The 25,658-nt window shown below is 43.0% G+C and overlaps 3 protein-coding genes across 3 annotated transcripts; 1 reads left to right on the top strand and 2 right to left on the bottom strand.

Moving 5' to 3' along the window:
• Positions 1-144: 144 nt before the first annotated feature.
• On the bottom strand, positions 145-3,247 carry LOC308311452 (4-galactosyl-N-acetylglucosaminide 3-alpha-L-fucosyltransferase 9-like; the record flags this gene model as incomplete). Its single annotated transcript, XM_080758140.1, has 2 exons — positions 3,163-3,247; positions 145-1,601 (listed from the first exon to the last, which is right to left on the bottom strand). Exon 2 carries the CDS (start codon positions 1,591-1,593, stop codon positions 145-147), a length of 1,449 nt encoding a protein of 482 aa, XP_080614266.1. The 5' UTR covers positions 1,594-1,601; positions 3,163-3,247.
• A 16,163-nt stretch (positions 3,248-19,410) lies between these two features.
• On the bottom strand, positions 19,411-23,979 carry LOC308311449 (leucine-rich repeat-containing protein 3-like; the record flags this gene model as incomplete). Its single annotated transcript, XM_080758137.1, has 3 exons — positions 19,411-19,638; positions 20,942-21,175; positions 23,695-23,979. 3 exons carry the CDS (start codon positions 23,977-23,979, stop codon positions 19,411-19,413), a joined length of 747 nt encoding a protein of 248 aa, XP_080614263.1.
• LOC308311450 (4-galactosyl-N-acetylglucosaminide 3-alpha-L-fucosyltransferase 9-like) lies at positions 21,887-23,367 on the top strand (the record flags this gene model as incomplete). The annotated part of the gene is made up of 2 exons (XM_080758138.1): positions 21,887-22,912; positions 23,356-23,367. 2 exons carry the CDS (start codon positions 21,887-21,889, stop codon positions 23,365-23,367), a joined length of 1,038 nt encoding a protein of 345 aa, XP_080614264.1.
• Positions 23,980-25,658: the final 1,679 nt, after the last annotated feature.

The following is a 25,658-nucleotide window of genomic DNA, read 5'->3' as shown; positions in this document are numbered from 1 at the left end:
GTGTGTGTGTGTGTGTGTGTGTGTGTGTGTGTGTGTGTGTGTGTGTGTGTGTGTGTATATATACATACATACACACACACACACACACACACACACTGTATATATGGCACTCCGAATTCAGTGTCGATATTTTGTCATATTACTTTAACCCCAGTACCATTTATTGATGTCAACAGTTTGTCCGTCTCGGGGCATTTGTAGATAATCGCATAATCTTTGAGCGTGTTCTTGTCCAAAATTGGAACACTTGACCTTAAACCTCTGTCTCCAGTTAAAGTAACTGGTGTATTCATTAGGGTTCTGGTCCAGATAAAGAAGTCTCTCAGCCAGCTCTTTTGGGCTGGAGAAGTCGTCTACATGAATGAAAGAGTGTCCTGGGATGAGAACCTCATAATTTGTTCTTGGAGGGCCGAGCACTACTGGCACTGTCCCCATTGTCATGGGATTGTATAATTTCTCTGTGATGTAGTCTCTGCTTATGGAGTTTTCAAAGGCAAGGTAGAATTTACAACTACGTATTAAATTGTAATACTCCTGGTCATTCAAGTTATGAGAAAAGGCGCCTCCGTAAACCGCTATGCTGATGTGCTGTTTCAGCTCATTGTAGAACTGAACTCTTTTATATTGTGGGTGCCAGTTACTCACAACCCAGCAGACCAATTTGTCCTTCACTGGCAGCTTGAAACTCATGTCCTCCGATTCCACCGGCGCCAGGTACCCATAAGGCACTGGGATATCTGAATCCAGGCGATACGTTGTTGTAAAATTGAACACGTCGTTGAGTTTAGGGATCAGAGCTGAATTTGCGGGTGACTCCATGTTAAACCACACCCACTTCTGGAAGCGGGGGCGTGGCTCTGTTGGCATGTTGGTCAGCTCTCTGTTGATGTCTCTGTGGTGCATGATGACAGCATCGGACTTGTTGTACAGAGTCCTGTCGTCCGTCAGCTGACATCCTTTAATATTGAATTTGTGTCCAAACGGCCACCACCATATCAATATGAGGACCTGAGGCTCCATATATGCATCTCTGAGCTGGTTCGAGTTGGTGTGATTGTAACCTGTCCACGTGACGTTGTGGTTTCCTGAGGTATAGTTTTGTTTTGGGGCGTCGGTGCTGGTATAGTTTTGCTTTGGGTCGTCGGTGCTGGTATCGTTATGGTTTGGGGCTTCGGTGCTGGTATCGTTTTGTTTTGGGGCGTCGGTGCTGGTATCGTTTTGGTTTGGGTCGTCGGTGCTGGTATCGTTATGGTTTGGGTCGCCGGTGCTGGTATCGTTATGGTTTGGGTCGCCGGTGCTGGTATCGTTATGGTTTGGGTCGTCGGTGCTGGTATCGTTTTGCTTTGGGGCGTCGGTGCTGGTATCGTTTTGCTTTGGGGCGTCGGTGCTGGTATCGTTTTGCTTTGGGTCATCGGTGCTGTTTCCTTTGAAAGAAGGCAGACTAGTGTTGCGTGAGGCCATGGTAGGAGGGCGTAACTTGAAGTCATAGTCAGGTGTGTAGTACATGAGAAAGCAGCCCAGAACACACAGAACCACCAGGCAGCATTTTACTAGAGTCCATTTGTGGCATGAAGAGGTCAATCTGCTCAACATGGCTGACCCTTTGAGAGAGAGAGAGAGAGAGAGAGAGATTAAATTAACCCATTTTGACCTGGGAACGGTTCTGCAAATGTCTTCTAAATCCTGACTGTTTTCTTGAAAAAGCTATGTTTTTCTATGTCAGTCGTTCTCAAACACTTTCATGTCACTTTTCACGATTCTTCAAAAATAGCTATGTCTCTGTGGTGGCGCTATGTCTCTGTGGCCACTCGGTGGCGCGCTATGAGCTTGTAGATCTGCTATTTTTCAATACCTAAATCATAACATAATGCTAACACCAAAAGGGGTTCCCGCCCAAAATGGGTTAATAGATAAACTTCACACTCTCAAGAAAGTCGCTCTGTGATGCAGGAAGTAAGATCCTCTCTGATGTTCCAAAGGGTACTACGTCTAATTATTCTTCTTTTTTTTTTTTAATAAGCCTGCATGGTTAGACTATGCAGCAGGGACATGTTTTGAGGTACCGTAATTTGACTAATTTCTTAGGAACATACAATATCCTAAATGTGGTTAGCTTTGACAATTTGCAGAGCTGGTTCCACTTCCAACTAAGCACTGAATACAATTACGACTTCCCTTCACTTTGAGTTTATTAGTCCCCTTCTCATTGGTGACTTTTCCCTATACTATATTCCTGAGAACTCATGTGACAGCTGAAATGCACGCACACATACACACGCACGCACGCACACACGCACACACACACACACACACACATGCTCGAATGCCCCCGCCCCTCTGTCAAAAACAGCTAAAACCCCTAAAACGAAAGAAAGCAGCAAATTACTTTTACTTTCTCTAATAACAACCTAAAACATGAACCTTGGTTGAAAAAAACTAAAGTTGTCCTTAAGGCCTTCTACTATTCTAATATTTTTTTCTGGATAAAATTTTCGTTACTTTGTTAGTTTTAGTTAACTATAATAATCACACACGGTTCACAAAGTTCAGATGCCTCAGAATTAGGCCTGTCACAATCATTACACTATTGTCTGATCTGATCGCAATTGTTTGAGACAATCACAATTGTTTTGCATAATTGTCATATAGTCATAGTTCAATAGCACACAGTCAACACACGTTGTGAGCTTATATTATTGGATATTTCCACTAAGTATTAAATAATATGGCCTATATTGGCATTTTTGTTGTTTGTTCACGAAGCCTAAAAGGCAAAAACAAATTACACTGTCCACTGTTCCAATGTTTCAATGCCAAAAACAAAATTAAATTGTTAATTGCAATTATTGGTTTGACAAATTATGAATCATCAACCCTACACAGAATGCATTTCAGCTAAGCTATCTTTACTACATCATTAAGCCATTTTGGGAGGGAACCCCTTTTGGTGTTTTAAACATTATGTTATAATTTAGCTATTGAAAAATAGCAGATCTACAAGCTCATAGCGCGCCACCGAGTGGCGCGCTACGAGCTTGTAGGTCTGCTATTTTTGAAAAATCGTTAAAATGTGCCTCAAATCTTTCAGAAAATTGTCATGATTTAGAAGATTTTTTTTTTTAATTTCGACGTCAGGCCTGAATGGATTAAACAACTTCTTACCTTATCGAATAATCCGGAAAAGATTATTATTGCAGTATAAGTAAATGTCACTCAGGTGTGGTGATGGAGAGCCGATGATCCCCTGTCTTGACCGTACTGGCTGGCGCAGGTACTCTCAATGCTAAAGCGATATAAGTTGATGAGCAGGTTCTGCGGGAGTCCATTCCGTTTCAGTTTCATAAAACTGGAAACCCTCTGGACCTCCAGGCTCCAGTGTTCAATGTCCCATATCATTGGGTCCATGCCATATACGTAGGTCAGTCATATTGTCACAATATTCTCCCATATCATTCTACCCTCAGTCTACTGCCTGTTTACTCCGGGTTGTTCTTCTTATCGTCCAAATATGTTTTCATCTGTCCCATTTAATATCTTGTTGTCTGCCTCCAGCCAGAAACTTGCAATAATGAGAGGTCTACTACATGTACTTTGACCTTGGCCTAGTGATAAAAGAGATAGCTGCTCACTGGGAGTCAGGGAGTGTTTTTCTCTGCCGAAAGTTCACGGTGCAGGGAAAGTTATCAACAAGTTGCCAGGCTTCAATGGGCATCCATGTGCGGGACAGAGGAGATTAATTCTACATCTATCTGCTGGTCCAATGATCGCTCGACAACCAGCGCCACCACCAATGAACTTTATATCAACAAAAGTGACGTGATCTGCAGTATTTAGCCTGGAACAATACTGTGGTTGTAACCTAACCCATGCACCCTGGTTTCAATATGAATCCTGTTCTAATCCATTACATTCAAGGATTCCTTATCTTTTATTTGAGTCGTTCGTTTCCTAGAAACCATATGCCTACATAAATAAAGGAGAGGCTAAGTCCAACAAGTGAAGTGATCTGCAGTATTTAACCTGGAACAATACTGTGAAGAAGGTGGTTGTAATTTGTAACCTAACCCATGCACCCTGGATTAAATATAAATTTTGTTCTAACAAAGGACAAAGGTCTCAAATAAAAGATAAGGAGTCGTTAAATGTGATGACATTTAACAATTCCTTATCTTTTATTTGAGTCCTTTGTCGGGTTTTTTTATGGCTACATAAAAAAAGGAGAAGCTAAGTCCTCTCTAATAAATACACGCCTGCCTGGCACCCCATTCTACTGAGGAAATCGTTACTCAGTTCAGTTCGGATCCATTTTGGAACCATTTGAATATTATGTAAATACTATCATCTGAACCATGTAGCACATTCTCTATGTAAATTGACTTTATACCTACTAAATAATGGTTAAAACCTTTATTTCATCTGCCTCCAAATAACTTTTTAAGGTATCTTTCAATTTTTTGGTACAGTGACTGTCATTTAAAATTTAAAGGGCTACTCACTAATTTTTAAGGTAAAGACAGCACAGTATTTGGTCTCCCTGCTGGGTTATTCCTTACTCCCTTAAACTATTTGCCTAATTTTCCACTAGGTGGCGACACAGCATAAAGGATAACTGTCATCAGCACTGTATGGCTGGCATCTGACAATGACAGTGGATAATAGTGTTTCTGTCTGGTGTACTTTATTCTAATACTGTAGGCTGTGCTAAACAGCTTTGCTGGTGAATCCCTAGACTCCTTCAAAACCACTCTCAAAGAGCACCTAAGGTCCGACCTATAGTTTGAATACCGCAGGTATAAAAAGTCAAAGTCCCCCTTTTTCCTCATACTGTAGCCTACATTTTTTTTCCCTACGTCTTTAAATGTTCTGATGAATTGAAATGACCCTGAAGTCTCAGTGCTTTTATGGTTTTATCCTCGTAGCAGTTTTTGCATTGAATGTACCCCATTCTACAGACTGTGAATACAATGTTCAATCAATCAATGCTTCTCAAAGCCTGGCCCCCAGCAAAATGTGTTAATACAGCATCACAATCCATTTATCCATTTATACGACCCGATCCGGGTCACACGGCACCAATGTAACACCCGGGATTCGAACTCAGATCTCCCACCACGTGACAGTTCAATATAACCCAAGTCAAATTCCTTTGGCTTAGTGCTTAAGACGTTTGCTAACTTTACTTCCTAGTGGGAGAGGCCTGTGGGTTTGATTCCCAGGTGTTACACTTGTACATCTGCTATTTTGGAAAAATCTTAAAAAAATAGTTTTTAACCCATTCTGTACGGGAACCCGTTTTGGTGTAAGCATCATGTTATGCTTTAGCTATTTAAAAATAGCAGATCTACAAGCTCATAGCGCGCCACCGAGTGGCGCGCTACGAGCTTGTAGGTCTGCTATTTTTGAAAAATCGAAGAACGACTGACATTTTTAGAATCTGATCTCAGGTCAGAATGGGTTAATCAGACCAGTGTGTGTCCAGTGGAAACCTCGTATGAATCTGATCTCAGGTCAGAATGGGTTAACATTGTCTTCTGGTGCTCCCCGGCACAAAGCCTTTTCAAATGGGGCGGTCTTCAGCTAAATATATATATATTAATTTGAGGTCCTTATGACGAAAAGGTTTGAGAACAACAGCTGCGGTAGGTCTAGCAGAGTGGTTAAGATGTTGACTTACCATGTGGGTGACCTGGGTTTGATTCCTGGGTGTTATCATAGATCTCATCATAGCTTTCAATGACCTGCTACTGTGGATTTTCATCTTGGGCTGTGTGTGTCCTCCTCACATATTGATTATCGACTTTATCGCTTTATTGATTTGCACAACAGGAATCATTTACAACAAATATACAAATAAATCAACATTATTTTTGTTTTAAAATGAGTTGATGGCTGGGGCAGTGTGTGGGAGATGGTGAGCACTGTTTGTACCTGTACGTGTGTGTATTGTGTATTTGCAGTACTGTAACGTTACACCTGTGTTTTTGTATACAAATTGTGTATTTGTACTGTAATGTTTTAGTGGCTCAGAGCCTCTGCTTGACGTAATAGTCTAATATTTCCCCTGGTCCACAGGGGTGTCCCTTTGGTCTAGTGGTTAAGATGTTAGACTTTCATGTGGGAGACACAAGTTCAAATCCCAGATGGTACACATATATACAGACTCAATGTTTCTGTTTCAAAGACACACCATGATCTTCTTATTTTGACCCCATTACTCCAGTCTCCAGGTTTTCTTCAGAATATATATGACACTGACTGATTTACTATGACAATATGGCATATTAGTCCAACTGTGACACCACTGCCACATGACTGTGTGAAGAAATGTTACTGTCCTGGTTTGAGTATTGAAAGAAAATGAAATGGGTGATAACAAGGGAATATATTGGTTAGAATATGGTTGAATTATATAACCTCAAAATGTAATCTAGTGTACGGAAAATATGTTTCGTGTAGTTGAACCATAGCATTCATTTTCTATTGACAAGGTTTGATCATAGGGGGAGCTGTGGGGAAAAAGCATGTTAGCAATAGTTCCAGGAAGTGACGTACCAGGAAAAGCTATAAAAGGAGAGGAAGTGAGGCGGGCGACTACTAGGGTTCCATTTTAGGTATCAAAACGACTGTTTGTCGTTTGTTTGTCAGAGCAACGCTTTTAAGGCCAATTAATACTAAATCTGCATAATCAGGAATTGATATACCAGTCGGGCCAAAATCTTTGAGATCTGGAGAAGAAAAGTTTGTTCAAGGGACATTTCTGAGGGGTTTTGGACAAAGGGGAACCTGCTGTGGCCTCCTGACTTGAAGGTTGGGTGAGGAATATACCCTTTTCCCTTTTTGAGCAATGCATTGCCATTTTATTTGATGACTTGATGCTTACTTTAATTTTGAAAAATAGAAGATCTACGTGAATTGGTTCTGATTGTTATACAACTAGTAGGCTAGAGGTTCTCAAAGGTTTCATTTGCAAGGACTCCTTTGCTCTTAGCTCTGAGTTTACAAATGGAACTAAATGGACTCTTACGGATCACTTTATTTGGTTCCATGTGTACACTCTCAGAGTGACAGACCTGTTATATTCAGGGCTAGCTCTTACGTGTTTCTGGTAATATGTTGTATGTCCGTGGCAGAAAATGGTATTTTGACAAAAATGTCCACCTGTGTGTGTGTGTGTGTGTGTGTGTGTGTGTGTGTGTGTGTGTGTGTGTGGTGCATTGTAAAGCCTGATGACTAGAAGCAGTGAGCAGCCATTCACTCTGGGAGCAATTAGGGGTTAAGAGTCTTGCTCAGGGGCACACACTGGCACATTGCTGGCCTGGAATCGTACCTGCAACCAGGGCCTCTGGGTGCCCACGGGGGCTCGCTAACCACTCAGCTATGGCCGCCCCTCCTTTATGTTATGTTGAGCCTAGTCTCGCGTATAGCCAGACAACTATACTCCACAATCTCCGCATGCTATATAGAGTCTGGAACTACGCCTCCAGAAATCCGAGTAAGGAAGCTGCTATTTCCGTTTAAAATATCTTTACATTTTATTTAAACTTTTCTGTTAAGCAACAAGCTATATGCTGAGATGATTTTAGGATAGGTTTGCACGACTGTAAAGACGAAACGGAGGTGGGGAGGAGGCTCCACTTCCGCTCACTCAGCTTTTCCATTGCTGTAGACTGTATGATGGAAGCATTTGGAAATTGTGAGAGGCAACAGTCTGGCAACTGAGAGACTATGTTGAGCCTGATAGCCTCTGTTTTCACGGTCATTAATTCTGTCATGAGTATACTAGTGTTGTAATATCACAAGAACAGATCACGAGCAAAAAGCAGCAGTCATTCATGATCCGTATACAAATTGGTCCGTGACCCACACATTGTAGCCACTGTTTGGGGAACCGGGGACTGGCGAAACATAAACAAGCTCCGATCTCAGCTCTCCTCTGTACTGTACCCTCCACTCAAAGGATGTACTGTATAGTCTATAGTGGGCTCCCTAGTTGATGAACCACTGGCCCAAATAGTGGTTCTAATGGGTCGCTGAGGGCATTCTAGCTGGTCCCCAATGATGAAGTTACATAGTATACACATCTGTTTTCCTCCAGCTGGGGCGCTGCCTGCCCCACAGACTCATGTGGAAGGAAAACCACCACTCCGGAGAAATGGAAATCCAGATATAGTCGCAGGGCCAGTCTGACCCATTAAACAAAGTCATTTTGTTTAGAGAGCGTCACAAACGGTTTGGACCTCCAAGATATTGTTCTTTTTGCAATTAATCTAGTGAGAGTAGCACGCTGTCTTCATTTATAGAGCAGTATAGTTTTATTCAGATGACAAGGTTTCGGTCTAAACGACCTTCAGGTATCCCCTGTAGGTGTATATTGCACAAGGCCTTGAATCTAATAAAATGGAATTTATTTTCTCAATTTATTTTCTCCTATATGATTTAAATTGTTTAACCCATTTTGCGTTTTAAGCATTATGTTATACTTTAGCTATTGAAAAATAGCAGATCTACAAGATTATAGCGCGGCACCGAGTGCTGCGCTTTGAGCTCATAGGTCTGCTATTTTTGAAAAAATCGTGAAATGTGGCGCAAATCTTTGAATAGAGCGAACCTTTTTAACTAAAATATTTGCTTCTGGAAGGTCCCTGGAACAACATAAGTTCAGATGGGGGTCCGCGGCCAAATACAGAAAATCCTGGGGGTCCTTCACATGAAAAAGGTTGAGCACCACTGACACAGAAACAGGTTTTTCAGAAAACTGAAAACAGGATTTAGAAGACATTTTGTAGAATCTGCCAGGTCTAAGTTGTTTAACAGTGTGGTACATACATTGTTGCAATTTTAATACCGCCTACTTTTTTGAGGGCCGCTAGCCAAACATGATTTTGCTTTTTCAATGTTTCAATGATTTATTTCTATGGGGGTCAAATATGTTCCGGTCGTCAGGGGCTTGGGGGAAGAAATGGAGAACCTATTGGGCCATGCACTGCCGCATTTTAAAACTCTTTCAGCGCCACCTGGTGGTCACCAGTTTAGGCTTTGGTTGCCAATTCGCCCATTATAAAAAAAGAAAGAAAATGTAATTATATTATGCATGTAAAGTGCATGTCATCACCTGTACACCAGATTAGAGGAATTTTCAAAATATGGATAAAAATAAAATAAATTATATAAAAAACTCGTCTTATCGTCCATGGCAATCAGTGCATGATTGGATTCAACTCGTCTTAACATGTATGGCACTTAAACTGTTTAATATTCAACCTTTTTAGGCTGTGACCCTCCAAAATAATAATTTTGTAACTGGGGACCCCCACCCTGACTCTGGCCTTCAGACACAACGTCATGTGGCAGCCAAGTCTATGGACTTTGAATGTTTGCTTTAAGCAGTGATGTCATGTGGTACAGTATAGGCTAGCCACAGTGGGCACCCCCTCACTTCACCCAAGTGTGATTTTTGGTTTAATGTTTGTCTTTAGTTTAATGTTTTATTTTGTAAACGCATTGACAATGAAGGGAAAACTTACGTCGTAATGTGTGATTTGCGTCATATTGTCTCTTTATTGTTAATGGCGTTTAATGTTTGTGTTGGCACCATTTGTTTTACATCACCATTACATCACCTAATCAACACTTTAATATATTAGTATATATTATATATATATATATATATATATATTATCACTTCACACGGGTGTGATTCTTTTGAAAGGCGCTGGCCCCTCCAACGTCTAGTGACATGACGTCATATGGCAGCCAAGTCTATGGTCCTTTAATGTTTGTTATCAGCAGTTAGAGCGGACGTAGACCGCGCACATCGATAGGCTGGGTGCTGGGCTAAAGAAACTTCAGCAGATGATGGATGGAGCCCGCACACCACAGGTACAAAAAATACCTTCTTTATTGAGAATTCTGACAACCTTTCGATCTATTTCATGTCATGACCATGATGAAGATTAAATAGATAGAAACATTCTCAGAATTCTCAATAAAGAACGTCTTTTTTGTACCTGTGTGGTGTGCGCGGGCTCCATCCATCATCTGTTATCAGCAGTTAAACAAACATTGCCAGCCTCCCCTCACTTCACACGGGTGTGATTTTATAGTATGTGATGAGTCTCTCCACCGGTTGAGAAACAACTGGTTTACGTCAAGCTATAATGGTTCATGCCTGGTGGCTCCGGCCCCTTTATACTCAATACATCAGCTCCCTGTCGCCGCCGTGTGACATTGATAAAGAGGTGTCAGCCACTAGACATTTCAGCGGGGTGTTGTGAGGACGCGCCAAGCGGCACACGGCCTGCGCGGCGGTCCAAATGACACCCCCCAGAAGGAACATCTGTCTCACAGACGGGAGTCCTTTTTACTCAGGATGATGAATTATAGCATTATATATAAACGGCTTAGTCCTCGCACACCTGCAAAACTAAACGGCATGATGGGAGTCGCAGTGGGGAAATAAAATGAGTTTGGACGAACGCTCTCCTCTCTCTCTCTCTCTCCTCTCTCTCTCTCTCTCTCTCTCTCTCTCACGCACGAACAAACACACAGAGGCCCCTTTTCCACCGGTTCAGTTCTTTTAGTTTTTTAGTCCATGAGCCAGAGCTCCAAAATGGAATCATTAATTATGAATTGAGTGTGCAAAACCATACCTATATTAGATTGTTATCACCATTAAACTTCCTCAATTGAGTACTTACACGAAGACAATGATTTATTGTTTTACAAATTTAACATTTTTAAATATGTAGGAAAATATGCAAAATAATCGAAAACATGAAAAAGCTACTACTGTGGAAAGGTTATCATGTATTCATTTACTTGTATTGATCCTATAAACAAATTTAATATAGGGTATAGTTTGCCCACCAATTCTTGAACTAAAAAGAACTGAACCGGTTCCCATTGGGAACCAACCGGTGGAAAAGAACTGAACCGGTACCCATTGGGAACCAACCGGTGGAAAAGAACTGAACCGGTACCCATTGGGAACCAACCGGTGGAAAAGAACTGAACCGGTACCCATTGGGAACCAACCGGTGGAAAAGAACTGAACCGGTACCCATTGGGAACCAACCGGTGGAAAAGAACTGAACCGGTACCCATTGGGAACCAACCGGTGGAAAAGAACTGAACCGGTACCCATTGGGAACCAACCGGTGGAAAAGAACTGAACCGGTTCCCATTGGGAACCAACCGGTGGAAAAGAACTGAACCGGTTCCCATTGGGAACCAACCGGTGGAAAAGAACTGAACCGGTACCCATTGGGAACCAACCGGTGGAAAAGAAATGAACCGGTTCCCATTGGGAACCATGAACTGGTGGAAAAGAACTGAACCGGTTCCCATTGGGAACCAACCGGTGGAAAAGGGGTCAAAGAGTAGCCTAGTGACTTGAGTATCAAGCAGGTGTTTGGTGTGTATGAGTGAACAAGGTCATTGTGGGTGACTTATACAGGGTGAGTCTTGGTGTGTGTGTGTGTGTGTGTGTGTGTGTGTGTGTGTGTGTGAGTGAACAAGGTCATTGTAGGTGACGTATACAGGGTGAGTCTTGGTGTGTGTGTGTGTGTGTGTGTGTGTGTGTGTGTGTGTGAGTGAACAAGGTCATTGTAGGTGACGTATACAGCGTGAGTCTTGGTGTGTGTGTGTGTGTGTGTGTGTGTGTGTGTGTGTGAGTGAACAAGGTCATTGTAGGTGACGTATACAGGGTGAGTCTTGGGAGAGGAAGGTTTGTTTTGAAACTGAACTCCATGAATCTTCTAATCCTAGAAGTTGTCCATCATCCAGTAACAGTTGGTTGACACAGACTCCTGGATGGAAGTGTCTACAGTAGGTACGGTATAGCCTATATGACATCATCTGTCTGGCTCAGAGTAGACATGCTCTATAGCTGTCCTGACTGGGCTGATGACAGCCAGCTCCACAACATTATCTAGCCTCAATGTGCAACACCCTGCAATGGTTGAAAGTAACTTAACCCATTCTGACCTGAGATCAGATTCATACAAGGTTTCCACTGGACAACATACTGGTCTGATTAACCCATTCTGACCTGAGATCAGATAAAAAAAAATGTCAGTCGTTCTTCGATTTTTCAAAAATAGCAGACCTACAAGCTCGTAGCGCGCCACTCGGTGGCGCGCTATGAGCTTGTAGATCTGCTATTTTTCAATAGCTAAAGCATAACATGGTGCTAACACCAGAATGGGTTCCCGTTCAGAATGGGTTAAGTACATTTACTTACTTTAAGTCCTGTACCTATAAGTAACATTTTGAGATACTTTTACATTACGGGAGTATTTCCAAATTCCAATACCTTTGCTTCTACTCCACGACATCCACGATGTAAATATTGTACAGTTTTGTACTTTTACTCTTATTTCGAAACATGCATTATATACAATTGCAGGGAAAATAGCCGATCTACAAGCTGTGCGACACATTGTTTCTTTCAATGTTTCTTTCAAAAGATTTGAAAGATGTGAAAACTTGTGAAATGGGACAGTCTGTATAATGAGTAGCCTACTTTCTACTTTTGGTAGTACATTTTCATACCAATGACTTTTGTACTTTCATTCAAAGTAAAAGCCTCCACAGTATAGTTACTACCGAGTACCGAGAAACATACAGTATACTTCAAAGTTACAATAGTTCAAGTCCAACACACACACTGTCTGTGAAGCAGGTGCGCAGCGGGTGTGGGTGCGCGGCACAGGCGTTGCCACGCGGCCACCGAGTGGCGCGCTACGAGCTTGTAGGTCTGCTATTTTTGAAAAATCAAAGAACGACTGACATTTTTTAGAATCTGATCTCAGGTCAGAATGGGTTCATCAGACCAGTGTGTGTCCAGTAGAAACCTCGTATGAATCTGATCTCAGGTCCGAATGGGTTAAGTCACAGCAGTCCAATAGCTGCAATCACATTTATGGTATATATATATATGTTTTTTTTATGCTTTTTTGTGGCTTTCGCCATTATTTTATTTTATTTTATTTATGGAGAGACAGACAGTAGGCTGACGGGAAATGGGGAGAGAGATGGGGTGGGGGGGGGTGACATACAGTAAAGGCCATCGGGATTGGGAGTCGAACCCGCGGCAAACTGCCAGACTGGATTGCCAGCCAAGGTGCCTGGACCGCTGAGCCACGGCCCAGGCCCCCATTTATGGTATATTTATGATATTAACGATCATAATATAGTATAATTATGACACACAAAAACAAATGGCTCACATTTACAGGACTGTGCACGAGTCCCCCGTAAAAGAAGCGTGTGTCAGGATAATGTTCCTGGTTCTTGGTTTTGTTCTTCTTATCTTGAAAGCTTTGCTTTATGTTTACTGCCTTGTTCTCTAGAGTTTTGCCTTTTTGGACTTCCTAGTTGTAATTTTGAAAAGTTTGGGCTCTCCTGGTTTTTCCTGAGCTTACAGCTAATACTCATTTGTTTGTTACCCTTACTGCCTTTGGCTTAAATCAATCTTTGGATTTTGAACTTTCCTGTTTGTGTGGCTCTGCATGTTTGGGTTCAGTCGTCCTCTGCTATCCTGACAGATGCACTGCCAATCAAATCCCTATCTCTGCCAGAAGCCCCAAACCATGTATCCTCCGAACACTGCGTTCAAAGATTTCAGCGGTGCGCCAGTGAATAGGCTATATTATACAGACAACAATGTTTGCTTATCTTTCGTGAGATGGAAAGTTCAGAAGTTTTCTCTCTTCAGTTTAAGTTTAAACTTTAATTATGCCGGCATTCAACGCCATTGTGAGGAAGACGACGTCGCTCACTGGTGGACAACAATGTGTCATTCAAAAGTCCTCAATGGACTGATGATGCTGTGCGAGATAAGGTCTAAATGATGATGATGGGGTCTTAAAGCCTAAGGATGCGCGATGCAATACATTAGTATATATTAGCAGTTCCCAGGGGCCTGCATGTCGCCCCAACGTTCACTGGGCTGTCTATCACCGCTCTGTCCCATCCCGAGTAATTCAATAAAAAACATCATTAGAACAAGAATAAGCTATAAGACAGGAACGTTGAATTATTTAGGCATATCGATTGAAGTCTGTCTTGCCGATTTTGGGCGGGTACCCCTTTTGGTGTTAGCATTATGTTATGCTTTAGCTATTGAAAAATAGCAGATCTACAAGCTCATAGCACGCAGAATCCCCTTTGCAGGTAAAAACAGACTGAATAATCATACTTGACTATGGTGGGGATGAGGCCTATAGGTTTTAGGGCTGGGATTCGGAGACGGTGGAACCGGATCTGAAATTGACGACACAGGAATTGGTTCCACCACATTTGGAACCATTTCTGGAACCCGGTTTATCACACTTTACTGGTACTTTACGTCTGCTATGCAATTACCACTACAGTGTACAGTGGTTCTCAAACCTTTTAATTTCAAGGTTCATCAAATATTGTATGAGATAGAAACTGCACACATACACGCACACATTGTATATTTAAGTTATTGCAGTTATTCCTGTGCAATTTAAGCCTATCGGGCAAACAAATGTAATTGGTACACAACTAACTCATCAATCTCCATTATCCGCATGGCAATTAATGGTCAACCAAACATTCACAGTGGTGACAGCCCTTAGCGGAGCGTCATTAGAGTCAATGGCCATGTCATTGTGACTACAGCGTCATTAGCCCATTCTGAACGGGAACCCATTTTGGTGTTAGGCATCATGTTATGCTTTAGCTATTGAAAAATAGCAGATCTACAAGCTCATAGCGCGCCACCGAGTGGCGCGCTACAAGCTTGTAGGTCTGCTATTTTTGAAAAATCGAAGAACGACTGACATTTTTTAGAATCTGATCTCAGGTCAGAATGGGTTCATCAGACCAGTGTGTGTCCAGTGGAAACCTCGTTATGAATCTGATCTCAGGTCAGAATGGGTTAGAGTCAATGGCCATGTCATTGTGACTACAGCGCGGTGTATAATGGAGCCCTGGAGATTGTATCTTGTGTGCTCTGGTTGATTGGCTTTCCTTTCCTGTCTTATTTGTAAAGGTAATCATTTTTTGCGGAGCTTTGTGAGGCCATTCTGGACCTGCTTTCCTCATTATGTTGGACACTTATCTCTTAACCCATTTAGACCTGAGGCCCATTGAAAAAATCAAAATGCTTCTAAGTCCTTTAGCAACAGTTTTCTGAAAAACCCATGTTTCTATATGTCAGCGGTGCTCAACCTTTTTCATGTCAAGGACCCCCAGAATTATCTGTATTTGGCCGCGGACCCCCCCATCTGAAAATATTTAGTTCCAGAAGAAAAGATTTGAGTAAAAAAGTTCGCTCTGAAAGAATATATTGAAAGATTAGCGCCACATTTTCACGATTTTACAAAAACAGCAGATCTATTTTTCAATAGCTAAAGTATAACATAATGCTTAAAACACCCAAAGGGGTTCCCGTCATGAATGGATTAGAAACAGCTTGGTGCTGTTAACTCTCCTGGGGCTTTGTGCAGGAATTGTGTTTTGCTATCTTTCCTTTAAGTCTAAGCTTGGACATGAAAAGAGCTTCCCTTGCACCTTCTGCATGGAACCTATTCCTTTGTTGTCGGGCAGAGACCTCGTATCTCCATATTAGAATTTGTGGTGAATCAACGCCCCACTTGATCATAGCAAAAGCGTCACACAAGAAAGCATCACAAATAGCAGATCTATACCAGCTCGGATTTGAGCTTGTCAATCTGGTATATTTGAACGTTATGAGGTTTCTTATAGGGTTAGAGTGTGTTCAGAAATTGGAGTGTGCCGTCTTGTCGTTCGTTTATTCAGTGCACTCGGTGCGTTCAAAATAATCTAGTGCGCTGCGCCCCGGGTGTGCCGAGTTTCCTCACTGACCGACCCTATACTCAGAACTTAGTTGGGGTTTGTTCAGTGTGACGGTGTCTCGAGCACACCCTGGAGCCGAAGCTAAGGCAGTGGCGTCCGCGGATCCCCAGGGGTCCTTGAGGGAGTGCCAGGGGGTCCCCAGCTAAATGATGGTTTGGAACCAAATGGACCCTTACGGGTCTGAGGGTGTACAAATGGAACCAAATGTGCTTCCATTTTCCTTCAAATTACTGTGTTGTGCTGAATATAAGACGACTGATTTAAGCAATATTACACGAGAGGGGGTGGTTTAACGTCATTAATGTGCATTAGTGCATTAATGACGTTAAACCGAGTGTCACTAAACTGCCTCCCCCTGGCCAGCCGGGGCGCCTGATGGAGGGGAAAGGAACTGGTTGGAATAATGTGTTCCTTCCACACGTCCAACCAGGGAAACTCCCCCCTGTCAGGTGTAAAGGAGCAACTTGGACACTCAGGCATGAAGGAAGCATGAGTTCGTTGCTCTCCCCTTGTCCCCCATATATGGGGACTACAGGTTGGTGGAGGGTGTGTAGAGCCCAGGATCACAGTAGATGATTGACACAGGGGTGAAAAATGGGTTACAAAATCGTGGGATAAAAAATATATAAAATAAAATAAAACAAGTGTAATATTGCAATTATACAACATAGTTACCCTTAAAACTAAGAAAATATCTGAAAAAACATATATTTTTAATGACTATTGTCACTATACGACCACAAATGTGGTGCTCGTTTGAACCACGGCTAGAAGGCTGTTTCAACCAATCAGATTTCTTCCTCGAAACGACCTGTTGTATAATATAAGATATAATGCTGCTTGTGGACAGCCATGTGGAGCATATTACAGCCAACCTCGCCGAGGGAGGGGACAGTCATGCAAAGATACAAAATGTCCTCGATGATGCTGGAACTGATCTGGCATGACCGAGGGAAGTGCATAATATAGTATACACACAGTTCTTCTCCCCCCCACCTCAAGTCATTGTCCTGGAGTCAGTGTTGCTTTTGATTTTAGTTTTAGTCAGTCTTTTGAATAGTTTACCTTTAGTTTTAGTCACATTTTAGTCACCGGGAATGTTGTGTGTGTTAGTGAGTTAGTCTATTTTTAGTCGACTACTAAATATCATAAGATTTTAGCCTAAAGACTAAATCTACAGTTGATTTAGTTGACTAAAATGTATTTTGGCAGGCCTTGATGCCGGCGTAATTGCTGATTTTTCACTTGCTGAAAATAGTTGATCTGTAGATCGACTATTTTCAGCATGCAACCAAGTGTAAAATGACTTTGGCTCTCTTGTCCACTATAGTCCCTTCCTAACATTTTATTCTAGTTTTTTATATTATCTGGTCTTAGTCATCATAGCTTAGTTTTCTTTAAATTTTCCTCAGTGAAAAAAGGCAGTCGACGGAAAAATCTCGTCTTAGTTTTAGTCGACGAAATCAACACTGATGCACGCGTGTGCACCGCACCGTGCCGTAACTGCAAGTACGCGTGACAAAAGTATTGGTACCACGCCGTGGTACTCCGTTCTACGAGCACGACGCCGCGGTCTGCAAGCATACACTTGTAGATCTACAATTTGTGTACTCCTACGCTGTAGGATTGTCACACACATGGAGCCGATCTACAAGCCCACACCACACTGTGACGATATGTGCTGTGAGCTTACAGGTCTGCTTTGAACATCTTTCCACAGCTACGGCGCTGTGACGATATATGCTCGGAATAAGTTGGAAGTTGTTAAATCTGTCTGTCTGTTGGTTTTAAATATAAATATCTCACCAATGACAAGTATTAGCAAGAGCTTGTGAATAAATAATAACTACTTTGGATCCATCTGGGAAAACAGGATTTTTATTATATATATTTTTTTCATTTCCTGAACAGAAAAAGTAAGAACAGAGTAGACAAGGGCTACTCAACGTAAGAAAATGGCCCAGGGGCCACTAATGTCAGTATTATTTTAAAACGTTTACAAAATTATTTTGCAAACAGTACATGACTAGTCTAAAAATCACACCCGTGTGAAGTGAGGGGCGCTAATATATTAAAGTCTAACTCATGTTGATTAGGTGATGTGTATAGGGATGTAAATGTTTTACGATCATATTATTTAACAATATCTAACATACTTACCGAGATGTGATGTCAGGATTATCATCATCATAGACATACAATTGACATGTACTGTAGGTATTATTAAGATCACATTGAAAGTAAATCAAAGTATGGCAATGTCATGGTATAACGTTTTAAAGTTACAGTAGGTCTCTCTCACTGGAAAACAAACAATGACTGTACTACAAACAAAGCCAGACTGGCAACATTAGGCTTCTCTGGGCTTCTGGAGAGATGAAAAAAGATTGAGGATCCACGTCTACAGTACATTAGACCCATGGTTCCCAAAATGGGTTCCGCGAGTCTGCGACGCATTTTTTATAGTGAATTATGTTACGTCTGATATGTGAGCTTACCACAATCACAGTAATCCTTAATCATAATTCGATTTTATTCAAGGAGTTTTGGACTTTCAGCACTGCAGAGGCTGCGTTTCTGTGACCAGGTGTTGCTTGTCGATGCTCGTTAATGCATCAAGGAAGGCAATTATGTTTCTGCAATCTGCACTGTCAAACAGGTCTACGTCAAATCTAAGATGGCATCTTAAATAAAAGTTATGAAAATGTGGTATAGAGCACCGAAGTCTGACGTCACTTTCAGTAGTCTGTCCCCAGGTTCATGTATTTGTTTAGTTGCATTGAAATCGCCATAGGAGGATTTTTAGATTGCTTCATATAAGAACTGTGTTTGAAAAATAAACATGTCACCCCGGCCGCTTCACTCATATGGATATGAAGAATCAACTGACTGAGAGAAAACGCTAATGTTACTGCTGCTGAATTAGTTAGATTTTCGCTAGAAGCAGACTGTATCATATATGAGTGACTGACTGTTGCAGACGATACAGAGACACCTCCCTAACAATAACGCCGAGACAGCTTGTTTATTTTTGGACCACAACGCTTATAGTAGACGATATTAAGATCACCCCATGTTATTCTCCATAGAGAAATTACTTCCGCGAACCAGGGGAATCGAAGGGATGAGCGAGTTACGTCAGGACTTCGGTGCTCTATAGCGTTGTGACTGTGACTGTGGTACAGCGTTGTGACTTTGATTGAAACGTTTTATGGCAATAGCATCTACATGTAAGGTTGTAAGTATAGGCTGTAGTGTATGCTGTACGTCGCGGGGATGAGGGGGTACTCGAAAAAATGTATCCCCTCCAAGGGCTACGTATACCTGAGCCAGAAAAGGTTTGGGAACCGCCTACGCTAGACCACGCTGCTGCTGGCGGTGTCATAGTCCTTTGGCAACCCCTACGCTAGACCACGCTGCTGCTGGCGGTGTCATAGTCCTTTGGCAACCCCTACGCGGCTAGACCACGCTGCTGCTGGCGGTGTCATAGTCCTTTGGCAACCCCTACGCTAGACCACGCTGCTGCTGGCGGTGTCGTAGTCCTTTGGCAACCCCTATACGCTAGACCACGCTGCTGCTGGCGGTGTCATAGTCCTTCTCCCCGATGCGGGTGGCGCCGGGCAGCGTCTTGAGGTACTCCATGTGGCGGCGCGCGTCCTCCTGGTTCTGCCGGACGTAGTAGATGACGTAGGCGATCACCATGGAGAACCAGCAGAACATGGCCACCAGCATGGCCACGTCGGTGGTCCTCTGGTGGAAGTTGCACAGGTTGATCCCTGCGTCCAGGACCTGCACGGACGGACACTTTACTTTAGCTTTTGTTTAGAGTTTATGTTCAGCATAGTTGCGTTGCAGTGGAGATTTATTAGAACTCGAGTCGTTAGACTATCTTTAGCCTTGTAGGCATATTTATTTATTCAAACAAGCGGCAATGATACGGCTGTGTTGCCGCTCTGCTCTGTAGTATCAGAATAACAACATCATACCGGAACAGGTAGTTCTGTAGGTGACAGAGGTATAGTCAGTGACGTCACGTTCAGGACACACTGCAGATAACATTGCCCTCTGTAGGACACAAGAAGTAGGGGCGCACATAATGCTATACTTAACAGTTTAGGTCAGTTTTGTCATTCTTGAGCGGTGCCAGCCGCTCCTATATGGGTGACTTTGTGGTGTATGTCTATATGTCGCTATGTCTGAGCATGACCCCTGCAGCTGATGTTAATCAGCGCAATCAACGTTGCTTGGTGCCGATTCAGGACATGTACGTGCAACCTTGTCCTGTTTGTTTTGTTGATCAATTTTGTAGTAATACAAACAAAAAAAACGTATCTCAACCTGAAAAAGCCTTTTCTGTTTAAAGATGGAGTGCCATGATTTTTTTCCCACCCTAAACCATGATCATCAGGTCTTATTGTTATATAAGGAGGCAGCATTTTTTCAAAAAAGTGTACAGTATTTATGTGTGCACGTGGTGATCGGTGGTGATCCACCCTAACTGAAGCCACACCCACAGCTGTTGTTGTATGATAAAGAGGGAGGGATTAGGGGAGGGGCTGATAGTGTGATGTCACTATATTACAGTTTTTTCATTGGCACGTTTAACTGTCAAGGTTTCAGCCTCCAGGAAGAAACCCTAAATACAAAGGGAAGACATCATTGCACGTAACAACCACACCAAGGGCTCTAATGAAGTACTGTCACCTCTTAAACACGTGAAAAGTTGGAAAAAGTAAAAAATTCACGGCACTCCCTCTTTAATAAAAAGTTGGAGACTCCTGTTACTGAACAAACACACTATAAAGCTTTTTAACACCATTCTTGCTAAGGACGTGTATACACGCCTTTTTATATCAAAACCATGGGGTGCTATAAGGACGTGTATAGGCGTCCTTTGGTCTTTTTTATTGACGTATATATAAAGAAAATATATCCTAATCTAGGGAACTCTCCATGGTACTCTAGCGCCTTTATTTTGAAGAATTCCCCGGTAAAAAACACTTAACAACACTTACTTGAACCAAAGAAAACCACCTACCCTATACCTTTTTTAGCTATATTATAACTATAATAACCACGGTGCAGCGTATACCTGGATGACGGGCTGTCCCACGTACTCCTCCTGCACCGACGTGGAGCAGCTGACCTGGTTGACCGTCTCGGGGTCCAGCCGGAGCTCGCGCAGCATCTCCTGCAGAGCGCACTCGCAGTGCCAGGGGTTGTTGGACAGGCGGATGCGGGCGCGCAGCGCCGAGAAGGTCTCCTTGGGCACGCCGCGCAGCCGGTTGTTGGACAGGTCCAGTGTCGTCAGCTTCTCCGACGCGCCCTGCAGAGTACAGAGTACAGAGTTAGAGAGGCCCTTAGAGAGGCCCTTAGGCCCTTCTCCGACGCGCCCTGCAGAGTACAGAGTATAGAGTTAGAGCAGTGGCATGCACAGATAGACGCTAGGGGGTGCTAGGGCACCCCCTGCCCTTTTTGCAATTTTGCTCTTAAAAAAAACGTTTTCTTTTTTTTCTGTGTGGACCATGGTGACATTGATCAAATCTTGATAAAAAAACACTTCTACTATATTATTTAGGCCCCCACAATCTAAAGCTATGTTTCTATGTCAGTGGTTCTTCGATTAAAAAAATATATAGCAGACCTACAAGCTCTAAGGATATAGACCAACTGTTTTAAAAAACGACTTCACACACAAAGTCAATAATGTAGTTTTAGTCATACTTAAATTGTGTGTGTGTGTGTGTGTGTGTGTGTGTGTGTGTGTGTGTGTGTACACGTGCATTTCAGCTGTCACATGAGTTCTCAGAGTTGAGCAACAATCACTGGTTTTATCTCTTTAAGAAAATAAATAAATATATATATTATTGTGAGTACCCAAAGCATCATGACATTTCTAGAAATGTCATGAAGATCTCTCTCTCTCTCTCTCTCTCTCAAAGGGTCAGCCATGTTGAGCAGATTGAGCTTGTCATCCAGCAAATGGACTCTAGTAAAACGCTGCCTGGTGGTTCTGTGTGTTCTGGGCTGCTTTCTCATGTGCTACACATCTGACTATGACTTCAAGTTACGCCCTCCTACCATGCACGCTGCCTCACGCAACACCACCAACACCAACGACACAAACCATAACTACACCAGCACCGACGCCCCAAAGCAAAACGATACCAACACCGACGACCCAAAACAAAACTGCACCACCACTATACACTATAAAAACTATACCTCTGGAAACCACAACGTCACGTGGACAGGTTACAATCACACCAACTCCATCCAGCTCAGAGATGCATATATGGAGCCTCAGGTCCTCATATTGATATGGTGGTGGCCGTTTGGACACAGATTCAATATTAAAGGATGTCAGCTGACGGACGACAGGACTCTGTACAACAAGGCCGATGCTGTCATCATGCACCACAGAGACATCAACAGAGAGCTGACCAACATGCCAACAGAGCCACGCCCCCGCTTCCAGAAGTGGGTGTGGTTTAACATGGAGTCACCCGCAAATTCAGCTCTGATCCCTAAACTCAACGACGTGTTCAATTTTACAACAACGTATCGCCTGGATTCAGATGTCCCAGTGCCTTATGGGTACCTGGCGCCGGTGGAATCGGAGGACATGAGTTTCAAGCTGCCAGTGAAGGACAAATTGGTCTGCTGGGTTGTGAGTAACTGGAACCCACAATTTAAAAGAGTTCAGTTCTACAATGAGCTGAAACAGCACATCAGCATAGAGCTTTACGGAGGCGCCTTTTCTCATAGGTTGAATGACCAGGAGTATTCCAATTTAATACCTAGTTGTAAATTCTACCTTGCCTTTGAAAACTCCATAAGCAGAGACTACATCACAGAGAAATTATACAATCCCATGATAATGGGGACAGTGCCAGTAGTGCTCGGCCCTCCAAGAACAAATTATGAGGTTCTCATCCCAGGACACTCTTTCATTCATGTAGACGACTTCTCCAGCCCAAAAGAGCTGGCTGAGAGACTTCTTTATCTGGACCAGAACCCTAATGAATACACCAGTTACTTTAACTGGAGACAGAGGTTTAAGGTCAATTGTTGTTTTTGGAATTGCAATTTTGGACAAGAACACGCTCAAAGATCATGCGATTATCTACAAATGCACCGAGACAGACAAACTGTTGACATCAATAAATGGTACTGGGGTTAAAGTAATATGACAAAATATCGACACTGAATTCTGAATGCCATATATATATATATATATATATATATATATATATATATATATATATATATATATATATATATATATAAAGATAAGCTGTTGATGCTACCATTATTTTTCAACTCCTGATTTGAATGCTTCTGTGAAAATACTAATAAAAAAAATGATTTTCAAGACTTTCAAGTGGGCCCTGATCCGGATAAGCTACGGAACCACTAGAATATTCTTCCTACCGCAGGTTAGAAGAATGACTTAGTCAGAAGTACTCGACCAAGTCTTCTTTGTTTCTTGTATTATTGTGTCAGTATCTGAACTGAAAAACATGTTTGCTTCAAAGAATAAAGGATGTTTTTGTAACGCCTTGTCAGTTTAGTTTTAAATGGTATGACCCGACCAGGGATCGAACCCTCGACCTCCCAGTTTCAGGGTTGACACTCTAACCACAAGCCCACTGTCTTGTGATCATTCTACAGTACAAGCTCACAACTATTTTTGGCGAGACGTCCCCCCCCCCCCAGAATAGGGATGCTTGGGCTTCAAGTTAACAAAACGTGTACTTTTTAGATTTACACATATTGTTATTATCGCGACAATATCGTTACAATAAAAAAATTGTCATTTTCATAAGGGTCCCGTCACCCTACCTGGAAGGCCGTGGCCTCCACGCTCTCGATGGCGTTGTAGGAGAGGTCGAGCTCGCGGAGGCGGGGCAGGTCCCGGAAGGCGCCGCCGGGGATGTGGCGGATGCGGTTGGAGGAGAGCAGCAGCACGGCCGTGTCGCGCGGCAGGCCCGCCGGGATGCGTTCCAGGTCGCGGGACGTGCACTGCACCACGGGCGCACTGCCCCCGCCACCGCCCCCCGAACAGTGGCAGCTCGTGGGACACGATGTCGCCGTCGACGAGGAGGCGTCGAGGGTCCACGTCGTCATGGTCGCCGCCGACAGGAGGAGGAGGAGGAGACACCGTGCTGAGGAGGTGGTTAGGGAACCGGGTGCAGTGAATGGCCCTGAGAGTCCCCGGGAAGCTCCCATTAGTGTTGGCCGTTTAATGGCCAATGTTTCATTTTTAGTGGTGTGTGTGTGTGTGAGTGTGTGTGTGTGTGTGTGTGTGTGTGTGTGTGTGTGTGTGTGTGTGTGTGGGGTAGCTCAATTGGTAGAGCTCCCGCCTTGGTTCGATCCCGGGCACCGCCAACTCGTGCGGGAAGTACTGGGGAGCTGATGGTAGGTGTGGCGCTCCACCTCAGCAATCCCTCTCCCAGCTGGGGTCTATAGTGACATCGTAACGGGGACAGACTCACGCGTGTTATACTGCCGATACCGACAATGAGCTATACTCCTGTCTCCCGACCTATACTTCTTGTCTGGTTACGTCCAGGCAATCTGGGAACCCATAGGGGGGAGGGTTGTGAGATAATGTATGAGAATCACTATTTAGGGTTGTCCCGATCCGAAACACGTGATCAGAAAGCTGGGCCGGTCACGTCATTTTCACATAATCGAGAGAAAAAGAATATGATCGGGACATCTCTGGTATTAATATTATATCCATATCGTGATATTAGACTGGATATTGTATGTGATTTGGGATATTGTACCATTGTGATATGGCATGATATGGCATAAGTGTTCTATAAAAAATATATACCGGTTTCTGACAGATTGTGAAAAATCGGTATCGTCAAATACTCGGAATCGTATTGGGAGCAAAAATACGTGATCGGGACATCCCTATAGTACAGACAGTTATAGAATTACATACTTGTGATGGTCCCCGGGACAAGAAACATTTCCTCGACATGAAAATGTTGTTTGAGAACCACTCATCATCTACGACGTCCTCCCCGAGACTGACAGTCGCATTCGGCAGTGACAGTACACATGGGGGGGAGATTGAGGTTGACTAAAGCGGGGGGGGGGGGGGGGGGGAAATGTTTTCCCAGGCCATCAAAGTACATGCTCGCAAATAAGCTTCAGTCGCTTTACAGTGACAGGCGCGGACATCTGAGCACACCCGCAGGCTCGCATCCCATTGTAGAATTAATCCAGCAAGAGTGAGAGGGGAGGGCTATTTTTGGACAACATATCCAGAGGAGAGGGCATAGCATGGTATTCCCAATTATGTCAGCATCCCCTGGGTGGGAGAGAGAAGGAAAGATGGATTGAGAGAGAGGGAGAGAGATAAGAAATCATGCTAGTCTACAAAAAGAAAGTTGGCTTCACATTGTCTTGTTTACCTTCAGCCTGTGGTGCACTGCTTTTATATGCGCACATTGATGAATAAGTGACATTATTGTGATACAAGAGCCTAACACGAGGACAATGTCAGCACCTTTGCTTATTATTTTTGTCATGATGAATTATAGTCAGACATGCGCCGATACCAGTTATTCCTTCCCAATACCATTCTGATACCCATGACTTCGGTCAATGGGTCAATACTGAGTGCAGATCCCATACCAGGGTGTAATTTAAGTATAGGCAGCTTTTCCGATAATGGTATCTGTATCTGAATAAGAGCAAAAATAGCTCATCTAAAAGCTGCTCACATGTTGTGACGAGGTCCCAATTTTAACATGCCCATAACATGCCCAAAATAAGAATGCCCAGCC

This window comes from Protomyctophum bolini (assembly GCF_963924005.1).
Source record: "Protomyctophum bolini genome assembly, chromosome: 24".
Classification (NCBI taxonomy): Eukaryota; Metazoa; Chordata; class Actinopteri; order Myctophiformes; family Myctophidae; genus Protomyctophum; species Protomyctophum bolini.
The sequence above is the reverse complement of the archived record's forward strand: the minus strand, read 5'-3'. Positions and strand labels throughout refer to the sequence as shown.